This window comes from Drosophila novamexicana, unplaced genomic scaffold (genome assembly GCF_003285875.2).
Source record: "Drosophila novamexicana strain 15010-1031.04,08,12 unplaced genomic scaffold, DnovRS2.1 tig00004555-arrow-pilon, whole genome shotgun sequence".
Lineage (NCBI taxonomy): Eukaryota > Metazoa > Arthropoda > Insecta > Diptera > Drosophilidae > Drosophila > Drosophila novamexicana.
Window position 1 is genome coordinate 2272642 of NW_020825052.1, and position 19571 is coordinate 2292212.

Genomic DNA, 19571 nt, shown 5'->3' on the forward strand with positions numbered 1-19571 from the left:
CACTTGATGCTTCGAAAAACCTGATATTGAACAGCGGCACAAAATATGCATCGCAAAGTACAATGGTCACGGAGTGAACGTTTTAGCATAAAATTTTTGAAACAAAACTGCCTATAAATTTGGCATACTTGAATATTTTTAGACTACAGTATCTTTAGCTTAATTTGCTTAATAATTTTCCATTTATTCGTATAAATCTGTTTGTCATGACTGACAAGTTGTGTGACTAGTTACCAACGTACAAATATGTGATAAGTATTTATTAACTAGCTGACGCTATGGGCTTACGTCGATTAGTAATTAAGCCCAAGCTGATGGTTGTGGGCTTAAGTCCTCGGAAAAGCTGGAAAGAAGGAAATTTGCTGGTTGCTTGATTAGTTTTACTGCAAAAATGTGCCATTTTGTGATATGGTGTTTTTTCCTTCAATAGTTACCTGTTATGATGTAAGTACGTGTTTACCCAGTTGGGAGTATTCATCTAACGGTTAGGAGGAAACTGTCGATTGAAGTTTTTATACTCTTACAGAGGTTACGATCATTTTGTGGCAAAATGTGTCACGCATAAATAAATCTAGTGCTGTAATTTTTGTTTTTTATCATCTACAATATATATTATAGCTAGAATATATATATTTTAACAAATATTGACAGCGGTAAAATTATATATGTATCATGTATCACCTTTATTAAATACTCGATCTAAAATCTCAACAATTTGTTGCTTTTACAATATCTTGACCATGTTATGTGCTCTACTTTCTTCTTGTCTAGTCGTATGCCTGCAGATTCTTGGACATCGGACAACCGAATCATCTAGCTTATAAATAATCGGAAGAAGCTGTAGTTATGAATAAAATACTTTTAACGAAACATACCGCCCACTTGCTAAATGACTGCATGGGTATTAACAATTTTGTTACTGTTAGCTGTTATCTCTAGGTTTAACTCCTTGTGCATTACCAGTTTCGAAAATTTCAATTGCAATTAAAATAAAATTTCAGTACTTTCGGAACGGGCCCAAAAGCTAGACTTATATTTGTAAAGGAAAACGTATAGTCGCTGTCTAAAGTTCGCAGCTTGGGTCTTGTATGTGTAATTTTGTTTCTGTTAATAAGTTTGTCAGTGTATCTTCAAGTCAGTTACTATCGGCTAGAGCAAGCTTACAAGTTTTAATTTAGATTTGGCTTAGCTATCCATACATAACATGGATAAATATTATAATTAGTCTTTCTACTTAGCCTATAATTGGTTCATATTAATAAGCAACAAAAGTTCTCTCAACTATTTCAAACACACTAACCTCAATAAAAGAACAAATTTACTTAGAATCTTCCCAAAATGACGAGATTGGTTTCCAATGAAGTATATTTTTTTTATTCTCGGTCAGCATATCGGCTTTTCAGTAACTTATACAAAAACTGGCGAAATCGCCCGTAGAAACTGGTCGTCGAATTCCTTTTCAGAGAATCTCTCAACAGAGGACCTGAAATGTAAAAAAAGTTTAGAACTTAACTTTCATTATTTAATGCCACAGTACGCACCTTGCCGCATAAACAATATTTTGATTTGTCTCTGCAGAGTTAAGTATTATGTTTAATATGCTAGCTGCATATTCAACCGCCTCCGTTGCAAGATACCCATTTTGAGAGCCTTCAGAAGTCTCAATAATATCGAGCAAAGGGCCACCAGACCTATGAGCAATCATTATTATACCGGCTGCCATACATTCAACGATTCCAATGCCGAAGTGCTCATTGTACATAGTGTGTATGCCAATTTTTGCACGTTTGTATATGTTTAGGAGTTCGTCATATTTAACATTAACCTTGAACTCGACTGAATTCTCAAGAGACAAATGTTTTGCGAGATCCTCCATGTTATGCAGTCTCTCATAATCATCTTCATGTCGGCATGATCCTACTATAGCAAGTTTAATTCGATTCCACAGTGCTTCATCTCTTGCCAGCAGCGTCCTTAACTCATACAGAACTTGCAATTGTAATGGATGATTTTTTTCGGGGCGAAATTGCCCAACAGAGACTATTAGAATTTCTTCATTGTTTTCTATATGCTCAAGACTCTTTAGATGTTTTATATCACATGGCGGATACACACGATGAGTTTTTAATGGAACATTCAGCAAATCTACGATATGATTCTCAGTCCATGTTGAATTCACCAAAATGGTTTCTGAACAGCAGCTAACCCACTTGTAGGTCTGAAAATAAAACAAGGCAAATATATCTTGTCTGTTATCAACATCAATAGTTATTTAATATTAATACACATTATATATGCGATATAGCTATAAGGAATCAATCCATAACACAGAGGAGGCATCTCCGACCACATAACGATGAGTATATATACTCTTGATAAGGATCAACAGCCGCGTTAATAATGTCATGTCCGTATCTCTGTTTCTATGCGAATCAGTCCCTTATTTTTCCTGCCATTGTCCTGAAACTTTGCATTGGTCCGTCCTTCTGTTAGAGGTAGTAAATATGCCGAAACCAGTAGCCTCGGACCACCGTCTGGACCAAACTCGGCATTTACTAGTTGCACTATGTGTAAGCAATATACCCCATAATAAATTCCACTAACATCTGACCACTATATCAAATAGCTGATATGATATCTAAGCCCAAACTCTGCATTTAGTAGTTGCACAATGCTCTTTTCACTATTTGAGCCAAATTTAGGAACCGTCCTTACTCATTTTTTACTGACAAATTTGGTTAAAGCAACACTTCACCAATAAATTTGCCTGTGATTTGAAACCGGGTTTCTCGTGTTCTGGATGACCAAGAAACTCACAGAGCTTGTCTACCCGAACTTGACCCTATCATTGTCAATGCTTCAACACGATGTCACGTGGAAAGTCACCTACAGGCCGAAATATGTTCTTATCTGCGCCTGCCTCACTAGCACACGTCAGCAACACAAGAAAACCAAACGCAAAAGAAGCGACACTGATATCAGAGCCAGCGTCAGCGACTTGTAAATGTGCACTTACCTTTGAAAGCAAGCGGTAATAGTTAAGCTTTATCCACGTTAGGAAGGGATTACGCGCAACATATGCCTTGTTGTTGAAAGATGATTGGCGATATTGAACTTTCTTAAGCATGTCTGTGCTTATCAGGGGATAATGAACATAACAGGCTATTCTACTGCCTGCCAAGAAACGGAAGACGGGGTACGTGTAGGCATATCCCATGGTATCAATAAAGATATCTGGTGGAAACTTGCAGACAGCCTCTATGCCTAAGGCAATTGAACCCAAACTTTGTCCCAGCAAAGTAAAGTGTGGATACTTTCCCGCTTCAATCCAATGCCGTTGCTTTAAGTATACAAATGATATGTGTTCGACTTCGAGCGAGATGTTGAATACATTTTTTGCTTTTTGCAGAATTGAACTGGGCGTTGCGTCAATATCTCCTGTGTAAATAACTATCTTGATGTTATCGTACTTGTTCTAAAACAAAACAAAGTTCTCTTAATATTTGCGGATGATGTTCTAATGTAATATAAGCTAGTTGTACCTGCAAAGCCCTCACTGCACACCACAAAACGCGCTCCCCTCCGCCGCCGGCGTTACAGTATGGATGAAATATGCCAACATGCAATCTATTTTCCGATTCAGGGCAGTGCAACTTTTTTTTGTTGCGTAGAATCCATTGACGTAGGCAAAAGAAAATAGTTGCGGCAATACCTAGCAGCCATATCAGCACCCAGAATCTGTTGCGAAGTAAGCTTTTTAAATTAAGAATTTAGTTTTCTCTATGCATGAGAATATGCTCTTACATCAGAACAAACACCATATTAGTTATTTTATGTTATTTCTTCAGTTAGTCGAGGCTTTATTGGCGGGAGGGATGCCTCGCCTGTGACGAATGGGAAACGTAAGTTCAGAACCTTATCTTAATAAACAAGAATTAATTACATGCGCAATAAGTGCGTTGTTTATTATTTTGTGTTATTGATTAACTTCATTTCTGTTGTTTTTTAGTATGAAAATCCATTGATTTTTAGAACATGGTCGTTGTTTTGATTACAGGTACTCGATACCATCCGGTGTTTTTAAGTACTCGATACATATGCAATAATCGTTCCACTTTTAAAATAGCAGGCACTTTCCCTCATTTCTTCGTGCTGTTTTTGTCTTCCCCTTCATGCTATCCATTGACCACAATAAATTTCTATATTATCCATATTCGTTTTTAAAATAATCTTAAAATTGTCTTTCAAAAAAAAAACTCACAGCTGATTGGAGATTGGGATTTATCGATAACTGTGCGCAGTGCCATTCAATTTACGAAGTTCATAGATATTACAAGATCTTTGGGATCTCTTTATCAGACAAAAAACTTCTTGTGTACAATTAATGTGACAGCCAAATTTTAGTAGAATTATAAAAGTATTACTTCATTATATTTAATATATTTTACTATGTTTTACTATATATTGACGGCCAAGATTTTGCCGCACAATTTTGCTTATGGGCAACCCTGTTCGTGCAGGTCTTAGATTAGTGATTATGGGCAACCACATCATTAAATATTTGGGAGTGTCCCTATTGATAACTTAATACATTTTTCCATCACTGAAAGTTCTTAACAATAACAGCGGTAATATGGATTACGTTCGGTCAATTTTGGAATGTTTAGCATCTATTTGTAGTTGTTGGCACTGTACAGACGACCTAGGCAACCAAGTAAGTTTATATATATTTAAAGTTTTATGATCAGATATAAGTAAATTCGTTCTTTTAGGGCATTGAACCCAGTGAAAGGACTCATCTTCTGGCAGACTCGGTCAATCAAAGTCCAGCTTTGCGACGAAGCAACTCTGCTGATTTGAGCAATGATTGTTCTCAGTCGCTGCCAAAGAAAGACGACCAAAATGCCTTGTCCAGATTGGTGCAAAATACTGCAATGTACGTGCAACGCAAATATGTTTGCAAAGCTGTTTTAATATTTCATTATAATGCACTTTAGTAACATGATCAACGTTGGTGCGCTGGATTCTCACACATTGGAACATCAAGAGTACACGGATAGAATAAAACTATACTCACAGCGCCTTCAGCAGCTATGGAACAACATCCAGCACCCTGGTGTGGAGCAGAAAGGTTTGATATTCCAGTATTACTTATGCCGAGAGCGTGACGACAGATGATGAAACAAATTATTTTTAGTCCGGTCACTTGGTAATAAATGCGTTTAAAGAGAACGCAAAGAATTTTGCTAGATATAAAATCAACAGGTTCCAGATAGTTTATTCAGAGTTTGTTGCTTTATAGTAAGGCCCAATTTTTCGGCTACTATCTCCATCTATTGATTGCTCATAAGTGCGTGACATAAAATGTAATCTATTTTATTGTATACCAGATACCTCTGGCCCTTCTACCAGCTATAGTACTACATAATTACAAACTGCTTAAAAAGTAGATAAGACTAAAGTTTTTATAGGGAATATATATATGAGAAAGTTAGCTAAATTATAAAGTTATTGTATTTAATATATGCAAATCTCATCCCTAGTCTCAGGTGTTTGTATATATACCAGTACTTATTAAAGGGGTTACACATAAATATATACTGTTTCTTATTTTTAATATAATATAATGAATATTGTAAATAATGCTTTTTTTTTATTTTAGGCCTTTTAAAAGATATACCAAACTATCACACTTATTTGTCGAAAGTCATTTATCCAGATGATACAGCTCAGGTAAGTAAATCATGTATTCTCACTAATTTTTATAAAATTTTTAGGGAAACATGTAGAATTTAAAATTGTTTACTAGATATCAATATTTTTAACCAGCGAACGCTGGGTAACGCAATTATTTTATTTTATTTGATTTATTATTCCGGCACAAACATGGGATATCAAGCTCTTGTACATTGACGTTGTATTTGCATAGTATATATCTTCTTTAGCAGGACAACAAACTGAGACGTCCTAGCCATGTCCATCTGTCTGTTTGTGTGCGTGATCGCGCCATATCGGTAACTTTATGAAGAAACTTTATATAGAAACTTCAAATTTGATATATTCTCATTTATCATACGGGTTTTTGAAAAATGAAAGAAGGAAAATCTACATTCTTTACTTGTAGTCATTTATCTTCCGGCCTTGTAGATATGTGAGAAACGAGAGCTCATAAATGCTGACTTTGGTGAAAATATCTTGGAAAACAGTATCGTTTTGCCTGCAAAAGCGCATTTTTCGTTCGAAACTCTATAATATATAAGTCCTATATAAGTCCCTATAAGGTGTCTCGTGGCTAAGCAGCATAGTGAAACTATTAAATGCCGGATTTATTCCAGATGTCTAGATATACAACATTTGTTCATACAAGAAAGTAATTTTCGACCGAGTGTTCCTATGGCAGCTATATGATCATATTTTGCATATATTTAAAAAGAAAAATGGAACAGATCGTTCCTTAAGCAGCTTTATGATACTAATTATTATATTATGCTTATTTCTTTTTTTTTCAGATGAGAATATTTATTGAGAAATCTCACGCTGGAGTATTAGGAATACAAATTGATCATAGAGAGGCGGTTGTTGTTCCGTTTCAAATCCCCTAAACAAAAACAGCAAGATATAATTTAATGTTAAGATGTATTGTACTGTTAAAAATATAATTATTACCACACACCATTTGTTCTATTGTGGTTTATAACAATGTCATACGAATTTGTTTAAGCTAATCGGTACCATGCAACAGCATATGATCGCGTTTGATACATTTAAACATATACATGTTATACATAATTCGTAGCTTCAAAAACAAAATGCTTTTGCATGCAACGACCGCGCCCATGGAAGGCATACGAAGTAGTTGTGTATCGTGGCTAAAAAGTAAGTTTTATTGTAATATTTTGAAATATATTTCTATGTTGTATATTATTTGTTTTTATATATATCATTTTATTGATTTTATTTCTAAAGCTTCTGAGATTGTAATGATGGCCACTGTCGCTTATAAGCACCAAATTACCTAATACCAAAGCGCCACGCAAATTATTTGTTGGTGACAATATTCTTCTATGAAAAATTCGAAGTGATTCCAATGTTGTTCAGACTCCAGAAAGACTATCGGATGCTTTCACAATGAGATACAGCAAGGAATAGTACTAGGTTAATCAAGTGGAAATCAACACAGTCGAGATACGAGATAAGGCAGATCTTCCACTAATGATCAATGATCCTTGTATTTTCAATCAATGTAAGTTACTTGATGGACAAAGACTTAAACTCTGATCAAGAGTGCTTTGCCACAACAATTGCATACTTAACTTACATTAGTTAAAATAGTACACAAATACATTAGTTTTATTTTTCTTATTAAGTTTTATGTTATTAACGTGCTTTTAAAATGTCTTTTGATTTAAATCATAAGTATTGGATATCTACTTCAAAAGAAATCGGCCAACTTTTAAAAAAACAAAATCGCCTAAAAACAATTGATCCACCTGAGGATAAAGCAATATCGTTCAAAATATTTTCTGAGCTCTATGTCTTATACGTGGAACTTGTTAATAAACTTAGCTTTATTTACTTTAACACATTTCAAGTACAAAAACGGGCAGTGGTCAGAACTCTGGTTGAAAATGCCACCCAACAGCTGATGTTACTCAAAGAGGAGCTAAAGGAAATGGAGCTAAGCGAATATATTTATTTAGACAAAGTATTAATTGCCCGAAAGCTTACTCCGCGCGATTTAATGATATGGAGGTCGCCGCAATTCTTGTATCGCCGTCCATTAGATATTCAGAACATATTGTCAAATAATAAACTGTATATGAACGATCAAGAAAAAGAGGAAAATGATGCCAAGGACTGGAGCAAAGTTTCCGAAGCTGTAGAACTCATACAAGCACACGAAAGAGCACGGCAAGCTCGTGTTTACAAGTCCAATATAAAATATGACAAAAAAAAATACCTAGAGGTTAAGCAGAGAAAAAAAGTTACCTACAGGTTTACTTTTAAGCCGAATCAAGCAATGAGCATACCCGTTAAAAGAACTTTATTCACCGCAGATTTTATTAAGACTGACGAATCCTGTAAAGATTTAAGGGATAAAAACGAAAATAGAGAGGAAACTAATGATGGTAAATATATTTTAATCGAACAATCTGCATTAAAAAACACGTAAGAATGCTCTATTCGGGAGTGCCCGACTAGAAGATACCCAAATCCCATCGTATTGCAACTTAAGCCAGCTAGCTGGTTTTAAAATCTACGAACTTAGAGGTAGCTTAGTGTGCAGCGAGCTTATTTATGCCATCCATAACCGAAGATCTCTTACTCAATGGGTGTCAGTCATCTGAGGAACTTATGTAGATTCGCTTTTTACTTTTTACATCCTCTAGGGGCGGAGAAATCACGTTAATCCTTATCTCGAATGCTTATAAATACATTTTTATATATGTTTCAGAGAGTGAAATGGAGCGAATTAACATGTTACGAGATAACGCAGCTCGTTTTATTCAATCTTGGTGGAGAGCCTACAAAACCAAAAAAATTTATAAAATTAAGAAACAATTTAAAAGGGAAATGCTGGGCATTAGAAAAACACGTAGATTAAAGAGACCAAATACGTTTGCGAATTCGGTTCTAGAGATGTATAAAAATGAACAAAAAAGGAGGAAACTTGACGAAGATTTTGAAAAACTAATTATGGACGAGCGCACACGGCTTCTTCAGATGCGCTCACCTTGGATGATGGAAGACATTTCCGATCATATTCGAGCTTGGTTCGAAGAATTGTAAGTACATCCAAATAAACGAATAAACAATGTTAGGGTAATCTGAAATAATTTAGCAACTTCTCGACTTGGCTCTTTCGTTCGATCTGTGCAATTCTCGCGAATGAAAACCTATTCCTTATTTATAAAATACGTACTTTTTAAGGTTAGTCCTTGCTTTGGTATGAGTACACATCAAATTGATTGATTAGTGAATATAGGAGTTATTCAATAAACTAGTCAATTAATTTTACGGCAACTCGAAGCTGTGCTTTGGGTTTTTTCCTAGTCGAACACTCTCACTGGCTACTTACTTTTCTATCTGATCCACAGCTATAACAAAACGGGGAATTTTCACGCCTATCCGGACCCGGTTAAAAAGGGTACAGTGTTGGTTGTCATCGATGAAACTATGACGCCTATGGAGTTTCAGGAATCCCTCAACAAGAAACCAATGACAAAAGAGGAGAAGCAGAAATTACGTGCTAAGATAAAAGCGGAGAAAAAGAAATTAAGGGATAAAATAAAACAACGGAAAATGAAGGAGGCTAAGCGAAGATTGAAATTGAAGGCTGCCGGAATAATTGATGTTGGCTTTATACTTTCCGATAGCAAGCCAATAGGTATACCAAACAGAATTATATATATTTATTTCTTAATACACGATGATGCTTGGAATCGCGAATATGACATACTATGGTTTTTTTTAGAATGGAATGCTCATTAGTTGCAGAATAGTTACTCGCATCAAATATGACTACTACTAACCAAATATAATCAAATCTATTTTAAAATTTCTTTTTAACAGAAAAAATTGAAGCGACAATGAAGCAATTTTCCATTGATTGGCGAAATGTTGATGAATATCTAAATAAGAATCATGACCCAATTAAAAGTTGGGTGACCGAAGAACAATTAGAATTAATACATCACGAATTGCGGGAGTTGGTAGATGAATATATGCGGTAAGTAAAATGTTTCTGATTTATGCCTATGCCTATTTATACATATTCATTTTTGTTGTTTTCCATCAGTTTGTAGTTTGCATCTCAATATTAATCGAAAATTATCTCCTTTTTCTAGGGTTGAATATGAATTACTGAGAAAGGCTTTAGCTGTTGATCAAAATGTTCCCTATAAGCCCCAAAAGGTTAAAAAGCCAAAGAAAAAGAAGGGCAAAAAGAAGAAGAAACCCGTGGATCCGACAGGAGACAGGACTCTCAGCTCATTGTATAATGAACTTAAAGATGAGGGTGTCATTGAAGAAGTGTCTCATAAAGACTTTGATGAATTCATATCTGACTTCAATTTTACGGCGGATGACACGAGAGATGAAGACAACTTAACGTAAGTCCTTCCCGACGCTTGGTTCAGCATACTTCTAGTCGTGGCTGGGGGGCGTTTCCTCCTAAAAAATGAATATTCAAGTCTTTTGGCCTTTAAACCAGCTTCTCTCCTATAATTTCAGAACTCTTGGGCCTGCAAAGGGAGACATTAAAATGGTTATCCAGGAGAGTATGCTGGGAATGAGCGAGTTTAATATATCAAAACCAAAATCAATTTTACTCATTGGACCACTCAACAGTGGAAAGAAATTGCTGTGCAATATAATTTCATCAGAGTTGGGTACGTAAACAATTTGTTTTTAGTTCTTGATTTGATGGATCTTCAGACTTCAAAGTAGTTGTTTGGGTACATTTATTATTATTATTATTATTATTGAATATATCATTTCAGATGCTGTTTTTATAAATCTTAGTCCTGAAAAAGTTTACAAGCACGCTGATGACATGAATATGTTTCTACATATCGTTATGAAAGTCGCAAGGGAGTTTCAACCTACTGTATTATACATTGAAGAAGCGCATCGCGTTTTTTTCAAAAGGGTTCCGCCTGATCAAAAAGAGATTTCCCCAAAACTTCTTGCCCCATTTATTAATAAAAAAATCTTAAAGCCAATTAAGAAGACCGACAAAATTGTACTTCTGGGCACAAGTAGTATGCCGTGGGCGGCCAAGCCACAGCTAAAGAGATCCTTTCAAAAAGTAGTGCTTATTCCAAAATGCGACTATGGTACAAGCTTCATGCTTTGGTTAGAATTGATGACCGAAAATGCGACGGATGATTTAGAAAGCTACACATACTCGGCACTTGCGAGAGTTTTGCAAGCTTATAATTCCGGTGATATAACTAACAATATAGCTAACACATTAAATGTGGAAAGAAAAATGCATCTCAAGTCTGAAGCATTGAATCCGCGGGAGTTTTTGGAATACTTTTTGACTGAATTGGATCCTCCACTTTTTCCGCCGGAGTTAAAGGTATAGATAATCGAAATCCCAAACTAATCAAAAACTGAAACTAGTTAGGCATACAAACATATTTTATATATTTATGTTGTTCTTATAACTTCTTACCCTTCCGCCTGATGTAAGTGAATTTAAACAACATTTTGTAACATCCGATCGAAGCAAATGACACAGAGGCGGTAGAAACTTACCTTCTAAATTATATATAGACATTCATGGACTTACTATTAAGTTCACGTTTAAATTTGAACTTTACCATCCGATTCTGCTTTTTTAAGCCCATCATTTCATTTTGGGCTTAAGGCTAAATACAGATATATCTTTACACCAGTTCATAAACTTGATAAACATTGCAACATCATTAAATTGTTGTGCTAATTTCTTGAATTTCCTTTAGATGATGGAGAAGTTTAGCAAATGGTTTGGAAAATCAAATAAATTTGCGAAAATGAGGCGCGCTATGATGGCTATAAAAGAAGCAAAGCAGAAGAAGAAATAAGCAAAATTCAGCATTGATATGCAAGCTAGTATTAAAATGTGTATCATTTAAAATCAGTTCGTTTGTTTTATTATATTCAAATACCAAAAATATTCCTACATAAGTGCAGCTTTCTATCATGTCAAACTGTCAAGCAAAGCGAACAGCTTGATTACTTTGCTGGAAGCGAATTCCCAATCCTGGTATTCACTTTACAGGACACCTTCGTTGGGGAATACATGATTGTAGAAAATTGTATCGCACTCAGTAGTAAAATTAAACAACCTGGTAGATCCAGAGGCAAGATGTGTTCTAAGTGAGAAGTAAGAAGTTTCATTTAGTATCATTACCTTATACTCTAATTTATACATACATATTATTAAACAGACTATGATTATTGCTTGTTAAAATGATATGATTTTTATTTATCAAACATTTACATCGACATTATTCTAGCAGTTGTATTTAATGTTTTTAGATGTGTTTTGGCTATTTATTTGCTAGTGTAAGTAAATGTATTCCGTGCCTTAATTATATGAAATATATGAACTATTAAGACATTGCTTAAGATATTTATATGAATAGCGATCGTTTGTTTTATTTGCTTACGACTATTCTGTGTATTTCTAATTAAATTAATTATTGGTTAATATAATTTTAGGAAACAGACGGACAGTTTAATTATCAGCTTATAAGTAAATGGTACTTATATAATACAATTAATAAGTACGTATAGCTATTTCTTTTAAATTATTTTTTATTTTATTTACGGAATAATTTACATTCAGATCGATGACTGGATCAGACTATGGTTAAACACAATGTACATAAATATTATTTAACAAAAAAAGATTGGACTTAGATACATAAGTTGCTAAAATCGCTCTCTCTTCGCCATGTTCAAGTGAGCTATGCTAATGTATTTATCTATATTCTCTTAGGCTTACAAATGTTTGTATTTAGCTTAGACTATTAAAATTTTATTCAAATATGCTATATTGAAGGTTTCTACAAATTGCCTTATTTATTTGCGTATTGCACAAGTCATACATTAGGTTTACAAATTCTCTTACCGAACGAGGGTTACTCAATTATAAGTTCAAATTAGGGAATACAATTGAATTTTTTTCTTTTGTTTCTGTTAATTTAAGACGCACGGCTATCATTTTCGTGGCCCTAAATTGGCTACATTTATGTATGTGCTCTGGCGACTTGCTGTTAGATTAAATACGTATATAAATGTTAAATGGAATATTATTTTGCAAGCCCCTTTACAAAACATTTTGTGAGCCAAAAAAATTAATTTTTCCTCGTTTTTGCTTTTTGGTAATAGAGTCTCTTTGATTAAAAAGCGATCGAGTTTTATGTTAATGTATTTTGAGTAAAAAATAATCTAAATGTCAATATAATTTATAATTCTCGATCACACTGCAAAAAAGACTTTTGTGCATATTTATTATTAGTATATATCCATACATTCGAGTACGCAAATACGTTAATACCTGTGTATGTATGTATTCTTGAGCAGTGTTGTAAAATGTGCAAATGTCCTCAGATTGAAATAATTATATTAAAATGGAAATGCCATTATTAAAAAAGTTTTTGATATTTATAAAGACAAAGAATGGGAAACAAATAAAATTTTAGGAAAATTAATTTTTAAACTTAAAAGAAGCATCAATTTATAACAAATGTAACACTATGTAATAGTGGACCTCATTTTTGGTAGATTAGGTCCCCCAGAACAAGTAAATTTTTTACTAATCATTTTTGTTTGCATTTGGAAAATGTCTTAACTGTATCTTGCATTGTTATTGCGATTGAATACATACATACACAAATACAAATGTATATAGGCCAACTTTAAATTGCATAATATCTTTGATATAATATTTTATAATTTTATGAGTGTTTTTTTAATTATTTGATTCAAATTTTGTGTCGTTTTTTGTGTCTGTTTTATCTATATTACCGATTTCTGGGTCTTTGTTTTTGAAAATGGGTATGTACATTGTGAGCCGAATCACATGATTCATCTGTTTTTTCGCCCCTCAAGGACGAATACTCCTTAGTGTCAACGTCTAATTCTGTTATATTTTCGTTAATTCGTATATTGGACATCAAACTCAATGTCACTTTATATTTTGCGTTTTTCTTCTTTTTGGGTTTTTCTCTGAACCTTTTACTAGTTTGATGTTCTAAATGAATATTCTTATGCATAGATTGTTCTTTATATGATATATTATATATGGTCACATAAACAGTAATGTTTCTAAAGGGCTGCCTAAATTGCTTGACACCTGTACAAATTTTCGACTTACAATAAAATCATATCGTATATTTACTATATAGTTCCATTATATAAATTAATTTAACAGGTGCGTGACATGCTGCCTGAACACTGACGCAAAGGTACAACAAACCAAAATGTTGCACTTGGCAAAGTTACAAGTCACACATGATAATAAATGACACACATGATATTATGGATCGAAGTTAATCTCGTACAAAAGAATTGTCTGACTTAGTGTTAACTTGTGTTTGGCTTATTGCGGCAGTGTATCAGCAGCATAAGGCAAATATTTATGTTTAATTAGTTTTACTCTCATTTTCAGTATACAATTTGCGATATTCCTTGAATTGTTCGGAAAATATCATGCTTTTGTCAGTCATAAAACTTTGTTACGTAAATTGCTTAACCCGAACTGAAACATGTCTGTATTTTACTTGTAGAAACATATGAAACATGATAGAGCCCATACATTCTTGTATATATTATTATATTCATATATATCTCTTAGTTTAGCATACTCGTTAGAGCTTACTTTTGAGTAACAGAAAATTATGAAAATTATAGAATTGGAAAAATGCCGGACTCAAGCAAATCAATTTATTTCATAAATGATAAATGCATTAGACTAATTTAAATTAAGATCTATAAATGTATTGTAAAATTATAAAGCATGGTAGTGTGATGTTAATGTTGCAAAGTACACATATAATTCTAAATAATTGTATAGACCACAAATTAAAGGTAATTTGTAAAGGTTATTTAGTTGTCGTTTCAAAATTTAGATTACACTGAGAATGAGAGCATGACTGACTCTAAGAGGTACATTTTTGTTGATATTGCCTGTCATTGAAATGAATTTGCTGCGACTAAATCATTTTCTTATAATACTCGCATCGCTTTAATGCGATCTACCAACCAGTCTAGGCGGTTTGTTTCATTCTAACATAAATAATGCCTGTGGGCACTGTGGGTTAATTATATCTTGTTTTTAAAAAGCCAAGTTTGTTAATATATCAAATCTACTGATATTAAAATTATTGGTTAGTTATATTTATAAATTTACACTTAGAGAATTTAATAACCATCTAATGTTTATGATTTCCTTTCTCTTTTTTAAAGCATAGACTGATATATAAATATATTAACAAAAAGAATTCTAATGATTCAGTTAAAATCAAATGAATATAATTAACATATTTTAATGCTTATATGTATTTACATAACTTGATGAATTTCTTTTGTGATATACTTTTTTTATAATACTTTTTGTTTTTAGAAATTAAAATAAAATTGGATTCATAAATAGTGTAACAATTGAAATGTGTTATTGTATACTTCTTATATGAACATAATTTTTAATATCTACTCAATTTTATAAATATGTACATATTCTAAATACATAGTAAGGCACCTTTGAACTTATATTTGCAAATAAGTAAACATTTCTTAAATAATAATTTTTAAAGCTAATATTAAAATAACATAGGATAATATTAATACATCCATGGTCATTGATAATCGATTGCAACCGGATATTCCCATCTTGTATTCCATATCGATGTCGAGAAGAAGATCGTGATTTCGTGTATAAAACTGATGAATGTCGCTGATCTAAAAGGATTGTTTTATTTTGCTTATTTATAAGTTTATTCTCAGCATATTATTATTATTAAGTCAAGCCCAGCGCAGCTCCTAATACATCACATATTTTTACCTTAACCTTACAGATTCTACACTTTCACGCATACATTGAAGACTTATCGTCCAACTTTGACATAGGAATGGAAAAATCGTGTACTCACCTCATTCCAACCGTATTTGTTTTTGGCTTGAACAATTGCTTCGTAGACAGCATTATGTTCCAAATTTCTTACTACGTAGGACATTAGGTAATGTGTGCCGTCAGTCCGGATCGGAATAGGCTTAATATGATATTCATGCCATTTGCCAGGATGTTGGTATGTTTCATTCATCTAAAATATTTTATGCGAGCATATACATATCATTACACATATGATGGTGGGATTTTGAATATTACCAAAAGCCGTCGATACAAGAGTTTAATTTCATCCAAGGGCGGTATAGACTCTATTGTCCAAGTCAAGTTGTAATGATCTAGAAAGCCACTTAGAGCTGGCGAAATAAAATCAGCTGGCCCTGGACGTCCAGAGACCTCAATGTATTTCTTTGTTCTTCCCAGTGCATTGTCGGCAACGCAACTGTAGTTCCCAAAGTCAGTTTGTTGGAAATTTCGAATAATAAGACTATATCTGTCATCATGCGGATACATGGAACGCCGGTCAGTTGGATCCAAGAGAAAAGAGTTTTGATACCAGAGCATCTAGTCAATTGAAATAAGAGTTTGTTTTTTGTTCAATAGAACATATAAGTATGCCAGGTATTACTTACTTCAGAGTTGACATCCCCATGAACCACACAAACTAGCTCTATATCATATCCTTCGGCGGCATGCACCCATGCTTTCTCCACCGTTATTTCTGGGGGTGCTTTAATGGAAATTTAATTAATATTAAATACACTTATACACTTACAGGCCATTCAATTGGGTTAAGAGTTAGATGTATATAGATAAGCTTACATAAGATTGTCAGCTGGATATCCATTGAGACGCGTTCCTTGACCCCATTGTCAGCGGAACATTGATATGTTCCTGCGTGGTGTCTGTCCACATTTTCCAAGATCAATGTGGAGCTATCTGATAAATGGGTGGGTCCCGAATAAACGTCCTTCTTGAACCAGTATATTGTGGGAACCGGGTTGCCAGACGCCTTGCACTCCAATGTGACTGTGCTTCCTTTGCGTGCCGTCACTTGACCATTATGTGGAAGTGCTCGCAATGTCGGTGGAACTAAAGCAGAAATAATGTTATTTATTGAAATATATGTTAATTAGTAATTGCCAAATACCCAATATTTCCACCGTGTGGACCTGATCCCGATTCTCTTGGTCCCCAAGTTGGCAGATGTAGTCTCCGGCATCTTGAGTTTTAACGCCGACAATCTGTAAATTGTAGTCCGCACCAATTTTAAATCTTTGGTCTCTTGTAATTTTTAAGTGTCCAGCAGTTAGAACTGAGGACCCCTTCCTCCATAGCAATACGTATGACCCAAGATTTTGCACTTTACATGGTAATTCAATTGTTTCGCCAACTATAACCTTGTACAGGTGACCCCTTGACAAAAATTTCGGTGCTGTTGTGGGAGCCTCATTTTCTGGCAGTATAAAAGATCCATCTGAAACAGACGCTAAAGTATTTTTGATTTAGATATAATTATAATTATTATCGTCGTTTTGTTTATTTAATATAAAGTTAAGCCCTTACATGGAAAACAATAACTGTCTCTACTTGTTTCTCTTGCCTCTTTGGAGGTAAATTGGAAGATTTAGATCTACCCATAATACCACATGTGTATTTATATTGCACTATGCAACCAATAAATGTATTAACCCTGGCCATTGACATTCCCAATCGAATACAAGTAACAAAAAAGCTTTTTCATTTCATTATTTCGAAACACAATCGATTAACTGATCTTGTAATATATGACAAAATGAATTTATATTTGGCAAACCTTATGTACTTACCTCTAAGTGAAATCGTTAACGCTAAAATACAAATATAGAATTGCATAGTCTGACCCTTTTTGCAAAAGTATGTAATCTGTAAAAGAAAAAACAAATGTTCATTTAATATAAAGACTTATAAGTATTACCAAAAATCTAGTATGAGTACTCTAGCTGGGAGGGCCCGACCTGAACCCGCGCCGTGCAGTTCGCGCTGCGGCTGCGCTGACTTTCACCTAAGTCCCGCACTATGGGAAGTGCTCTTGTGATATATTTCGATGTTTATTGCCCGATCTCTATGTAACATGTTGGTCATAAGTAGGTTTAGTGAGGAATGGTGGATTTTTGATCGATTTAAAAAAAAAACAGGATTTCGATATCGATTTGTATCGATCCCATGTAAAGGCGGGTAGTTATCGATTATTTAAAATAAACTCGTATTGCGCGGCACTAGGAGTATATACGTTAAAATCGTGAAACACGTGAATTACAATGAATTTCCATTATAAATTTAATGCTAATCGAATGGTTACAATTAAGGCTTATAAACTGCTTTCCTACGATTTCCACAGTTATGCGTGGGAAAGGATTGAAATTAATGGTAATACAAATTTGTTGTTGAGCTTTATAACTGTTGAGCCTTAAAACGTTTCAAATGAATTTTCAAAAAGATATTTATACTTTTTATATTACACATAAGCGTGTACCGATTTGTCGACTGTTCGAATATTATTAAAAGAGAGTGCGCATCATATCTAACAATAACTTTATTCTTTTTTATAGTTGAAACTGCCTTTAAGGACACTTAGGTCAGTCCGAATACTATGTGTATATATTCAACCGAATCAAAAACGAACACTAAGCTAAGAGCTCCTATTAGAAAGAAGGTCCTAATAAAGTCAAGTGCTTAGGATTTTATCTATCCTCACACATTAATTTCGATCAGATTATATTGAACTTTGGTATATGTGTGAATATATATATACAAAGTCGTGTAATATTTATACATAAGCACAATTATATTTATTCTGCAGTATTAGACCGGTTAAAGCTAGCAGCAAAAGGTGTTAACGTTGAATATTTGCACACATGTATGTATGAATGTATGTACATACATGCATACCCTGCACTAATATACATTTACAACCAAGTATATACACACATATATATTTCGCAGCACTGCATCTGTTCTCACTTTTCCCATACATACATATGTATGTACGTCTACATATCGTAGGACGAATGAATATGTAGGGAAGGACATTGTACACATATGTACGTAATGAATGTAATGTATGTAGATACACGTGATGTACACCTTTTTCTATATAAACCGTTTGTTCTAAGTATATAAGCTAAATATTAAGCACCAAAAATATAAATTGTGGGTGTTCAATATATAATACACATTTTTATTCATTAAAATTTGAGTAAATTAGGCACTGGGCATATAAATCCACATACATACTTATGTATAGGTATATATGAATATGTACTTTTGAAAATACAATTAGATGTACATACATACAAAGTCATGCATATGTATATACTTGAAATTACATGTTCTTTTGCGATGTAAAATCTTACATACTTATGTATATACATGCACACACTTGTCAATTAGACACGAATAAATGCAAAAAATTTTAAGTAAATGGATATTTATGTATCTATATGCATAGTTGCACAGTACCTTTATTCGTATATGCATACATACATGCATGTAAGAAGTTTTTGATGCCTAATTGTTGGATTACGACTTACCATATTGATGTTCTTCGAAGAACGGATTCTTTATTCCATTAACAAATCTTACGTTTTGCTTTTTCACACCAACTTTTTAATATATTCTTATTATTAAGTAAACAACAATCTTTATCAGTTATAAAATAGACCAAAGTTTCTGGCTGACAAGTATAATTGTATTTATCCTTAACATTTTCAGACTCACTGCGCAAGCCCAACTTTGAAACGCTTTTACCTCCAAAGCTTTGAGAGAGCTTCACACGAATGACTTGTATTGTTGACTGCATGCCTTTATTAAAACAACTAAAAAATATTATGCAGACGGTACTCGACTATAAGACACCCTATAACCGTTTTTTATATACCTGATTCCATGGGAACTACCGGAAAGAAAT

The 19571-nt window shown here is 33.6% G+C and overlaps 4 protein-coding genes across 5 annotated transcripts; 2 read left to right on the top strand and 2 right to left on the bottom strand.

The window, feature by feature from the left end:
* Window positions 1-661: 661 nt before the first annotated feature.
* LOC115770183 (GDP-Man:Man(3)GlcNAc(2)-PP-Dol alpha-1,2-mannosyltransferase) lies at window positions 662-4072 on the bottom strand. The gene is made up of 6 exons (XM_030715344.1): window positions 3944-4072; window positions 3805-3884; window positions 3543-3738; window positions 3017-3475; window positions 1542-2218; window positions 662-1483 (listed from the first exon to the last, which is right to left on the bottom strand). Exons 2-6 carry the CDS (start codon window positions 3819-3821, stop codon window positions 1408-1410), a joined length of 1425 nt encoding a protein of 474 aa, XP_030571204.1. The 5' UTR covers window positions 3822-3884; window positions 3944-4072; the 3' UTR covers window positions 662-1407.
* Window positions 4073-4582: 510 nt separating this feature from the next.
* On the top strand, window positions 4583-6883 carry LOC115770184. The gene is made up of 5 exons (XM_030715345.1): window positions 4583-4714; window positions 4773-4936; window positions 4998-5131; window positions 5663-5733; window positions 6510-6883. Exons 1-5 carry the CDS (start codon window positions 4634-4636, stop codon window positions 6600-6602), a joined length of 543 nt encoding a protein of 180 aa, XP_030571205.1. The 5' UTR covers window positions 4583-4633; the 3' UTR covers window positions 6603-6883.
* Window positions 6884-7323: 440 nt separating this feature from the next.
* Window positions 7324-11624, top strand: LOC115770195 (IQ and AAA domain-containing protein 1-like). 2 transcript variants are annotated; one of them, XM_030715357.1, is made up of 8 exons: window positions 7324-8129; window positions 8456-8786; window positions 9099-9388; window positions 9574-9730; window positions 9849-10112; window positions 10234-10391; window positions 10503-11086; window positions 11472-11624. In XM_030715357.1, exons 1-8 carry the CDS (start codon window positions 7394-7396, stop codon window positions 11571-11573), a joined length of 2622 nt encoding a protein of 873 aa, XP_030571217.1. In that variant the 5' UTR covers window positions 7324-7393; the 3' UTR covers window positions 11574-11624. The 2 variants fall into 2 exon arrangements, with proteins under 2 accessions (XP_030571217.1, XP_030571219.1); XM_030715359.1 differs by lacking the exon at window positions 7324-8129 and adding an exon at window positions 8843-8931 and having other exon boundaries at window positions 8704-8786; window positions 11472-11619.
* Window positions 11625-15239: 3615 nt separating this feature from the next.
* Window positions 15240-19319, bottom strand: LOC115770196 (opioid-binding protein/cell adhesion molecule). The gene is made up of 8 exons (XM_030715360.1): window positions 19195-19319; window positions 17452-17527; window positions 16773-17111; window positions 16445-16714; window positions 16255-16352; window positions 15884-16186; window positions 15648-15818; window positions 15240-15456 (listed from the first exon to the last, which is right to left on the bottom strand). Exons 1-8 carry the CDS (start codon window positions 19195-19197, stop codon window positions 15292-15294), a joined length of 1425 nt encoding a protein of 474 aa, XP_030571220.1. The 5' UTR covers window positions 19198-19319; the 3' UTR covers window positions 15240-15291.
* Between the last annotated feature and the right edge of the window lie 252 nt (window positions 19320-19571).

What these genes read in the sequence shown, in the direction of transcription:
- LOC115770196 (XM_030715360.1), bottom strand. An exon ending in CCACACGGTGGAAATATTGG is followed by an intron (nt 16,715 to 16,772) that starts GTATTTGGCAAT and finishes TTTCTGCTTTAG; the next exon opens with TTCCACCGACATTGCGAGCA. An exon ending in ACAAATACGGTTGGAATGAG is followed by an intron (nt 15,457 to 15,647) that starts GTGAGTACACGA and finishes CAATCCTTTTAG; the next exon opens with ATCAGCGACATTCATCAGTT.
- LOC115770195 (XM_030715357.1), top strand. Translation starts at nt 7,394, where the DNA reads ATGTCTTTTGATTTAAATCATAAGTATTGGATATCTACTTCAAAAGAA. An exon ending in CGAGCTTGGTTCGAAGAATT is followed by an intron (nt 8,787 to 9,098) that starts GTAAGTACATCC and finishes TCTGATCCACAG; the next exon opens with CTATAACAAAACGGGGAATT. An exon ending in AGAGATGAAGACAACTTAAC is followed by an intron (nt 10,113 to 10,233) that starts GTAAGTCCTTCC and finishes CTATAATTTCAG; the next exon opens with AACTCTTGGGCCTGCAAAGG.
- LOC115770183 (XM_030715344.1), bottom strand. An exon ending in GTGCAGTGAGGGCTTTGCAG is followed by an intron (nt 3,476 to 3,542) that starts GTACAACTAGCT and finishes GTTTTGTTTTAG; the next exon opens with AACAAGTACGATAACATCAA. An exon ending in ATTACCGCTTGCTTTCAAAG is followed by an intron (nt 2,219 to 3,016) that starts GTAAGTGCACAT and finishes TTTTATTTTCAG; the next exon opens with ACCTACAAGTGGGTTAGCTG.
- LOC115770184 (XM_030715345.1), top strand. Translation starts at nt 4,634, where the DNA reads ATGGATTACGTTCGGTCAATTTTGGAATGTTTAGCATCTATTTGTAGT. An exon ending in TTGGTGCAAAATACTGCAAT is followed by an intron (nt 4,937 to 4,997) that starts GTACGTGCAACG and finishes AATGCACTTTAG; the next exon opens with TAACATGATCAACGTTGGTG. An exon ending in CCCTGGTGTGGAGCAGAAAG is followed by an intron (nt 5,132 to 5,662) that starts GTTTGATATTCC and finishes TTTTTATTTTAG; the next exon opens with GCCTTTTAAAAGATATACCA.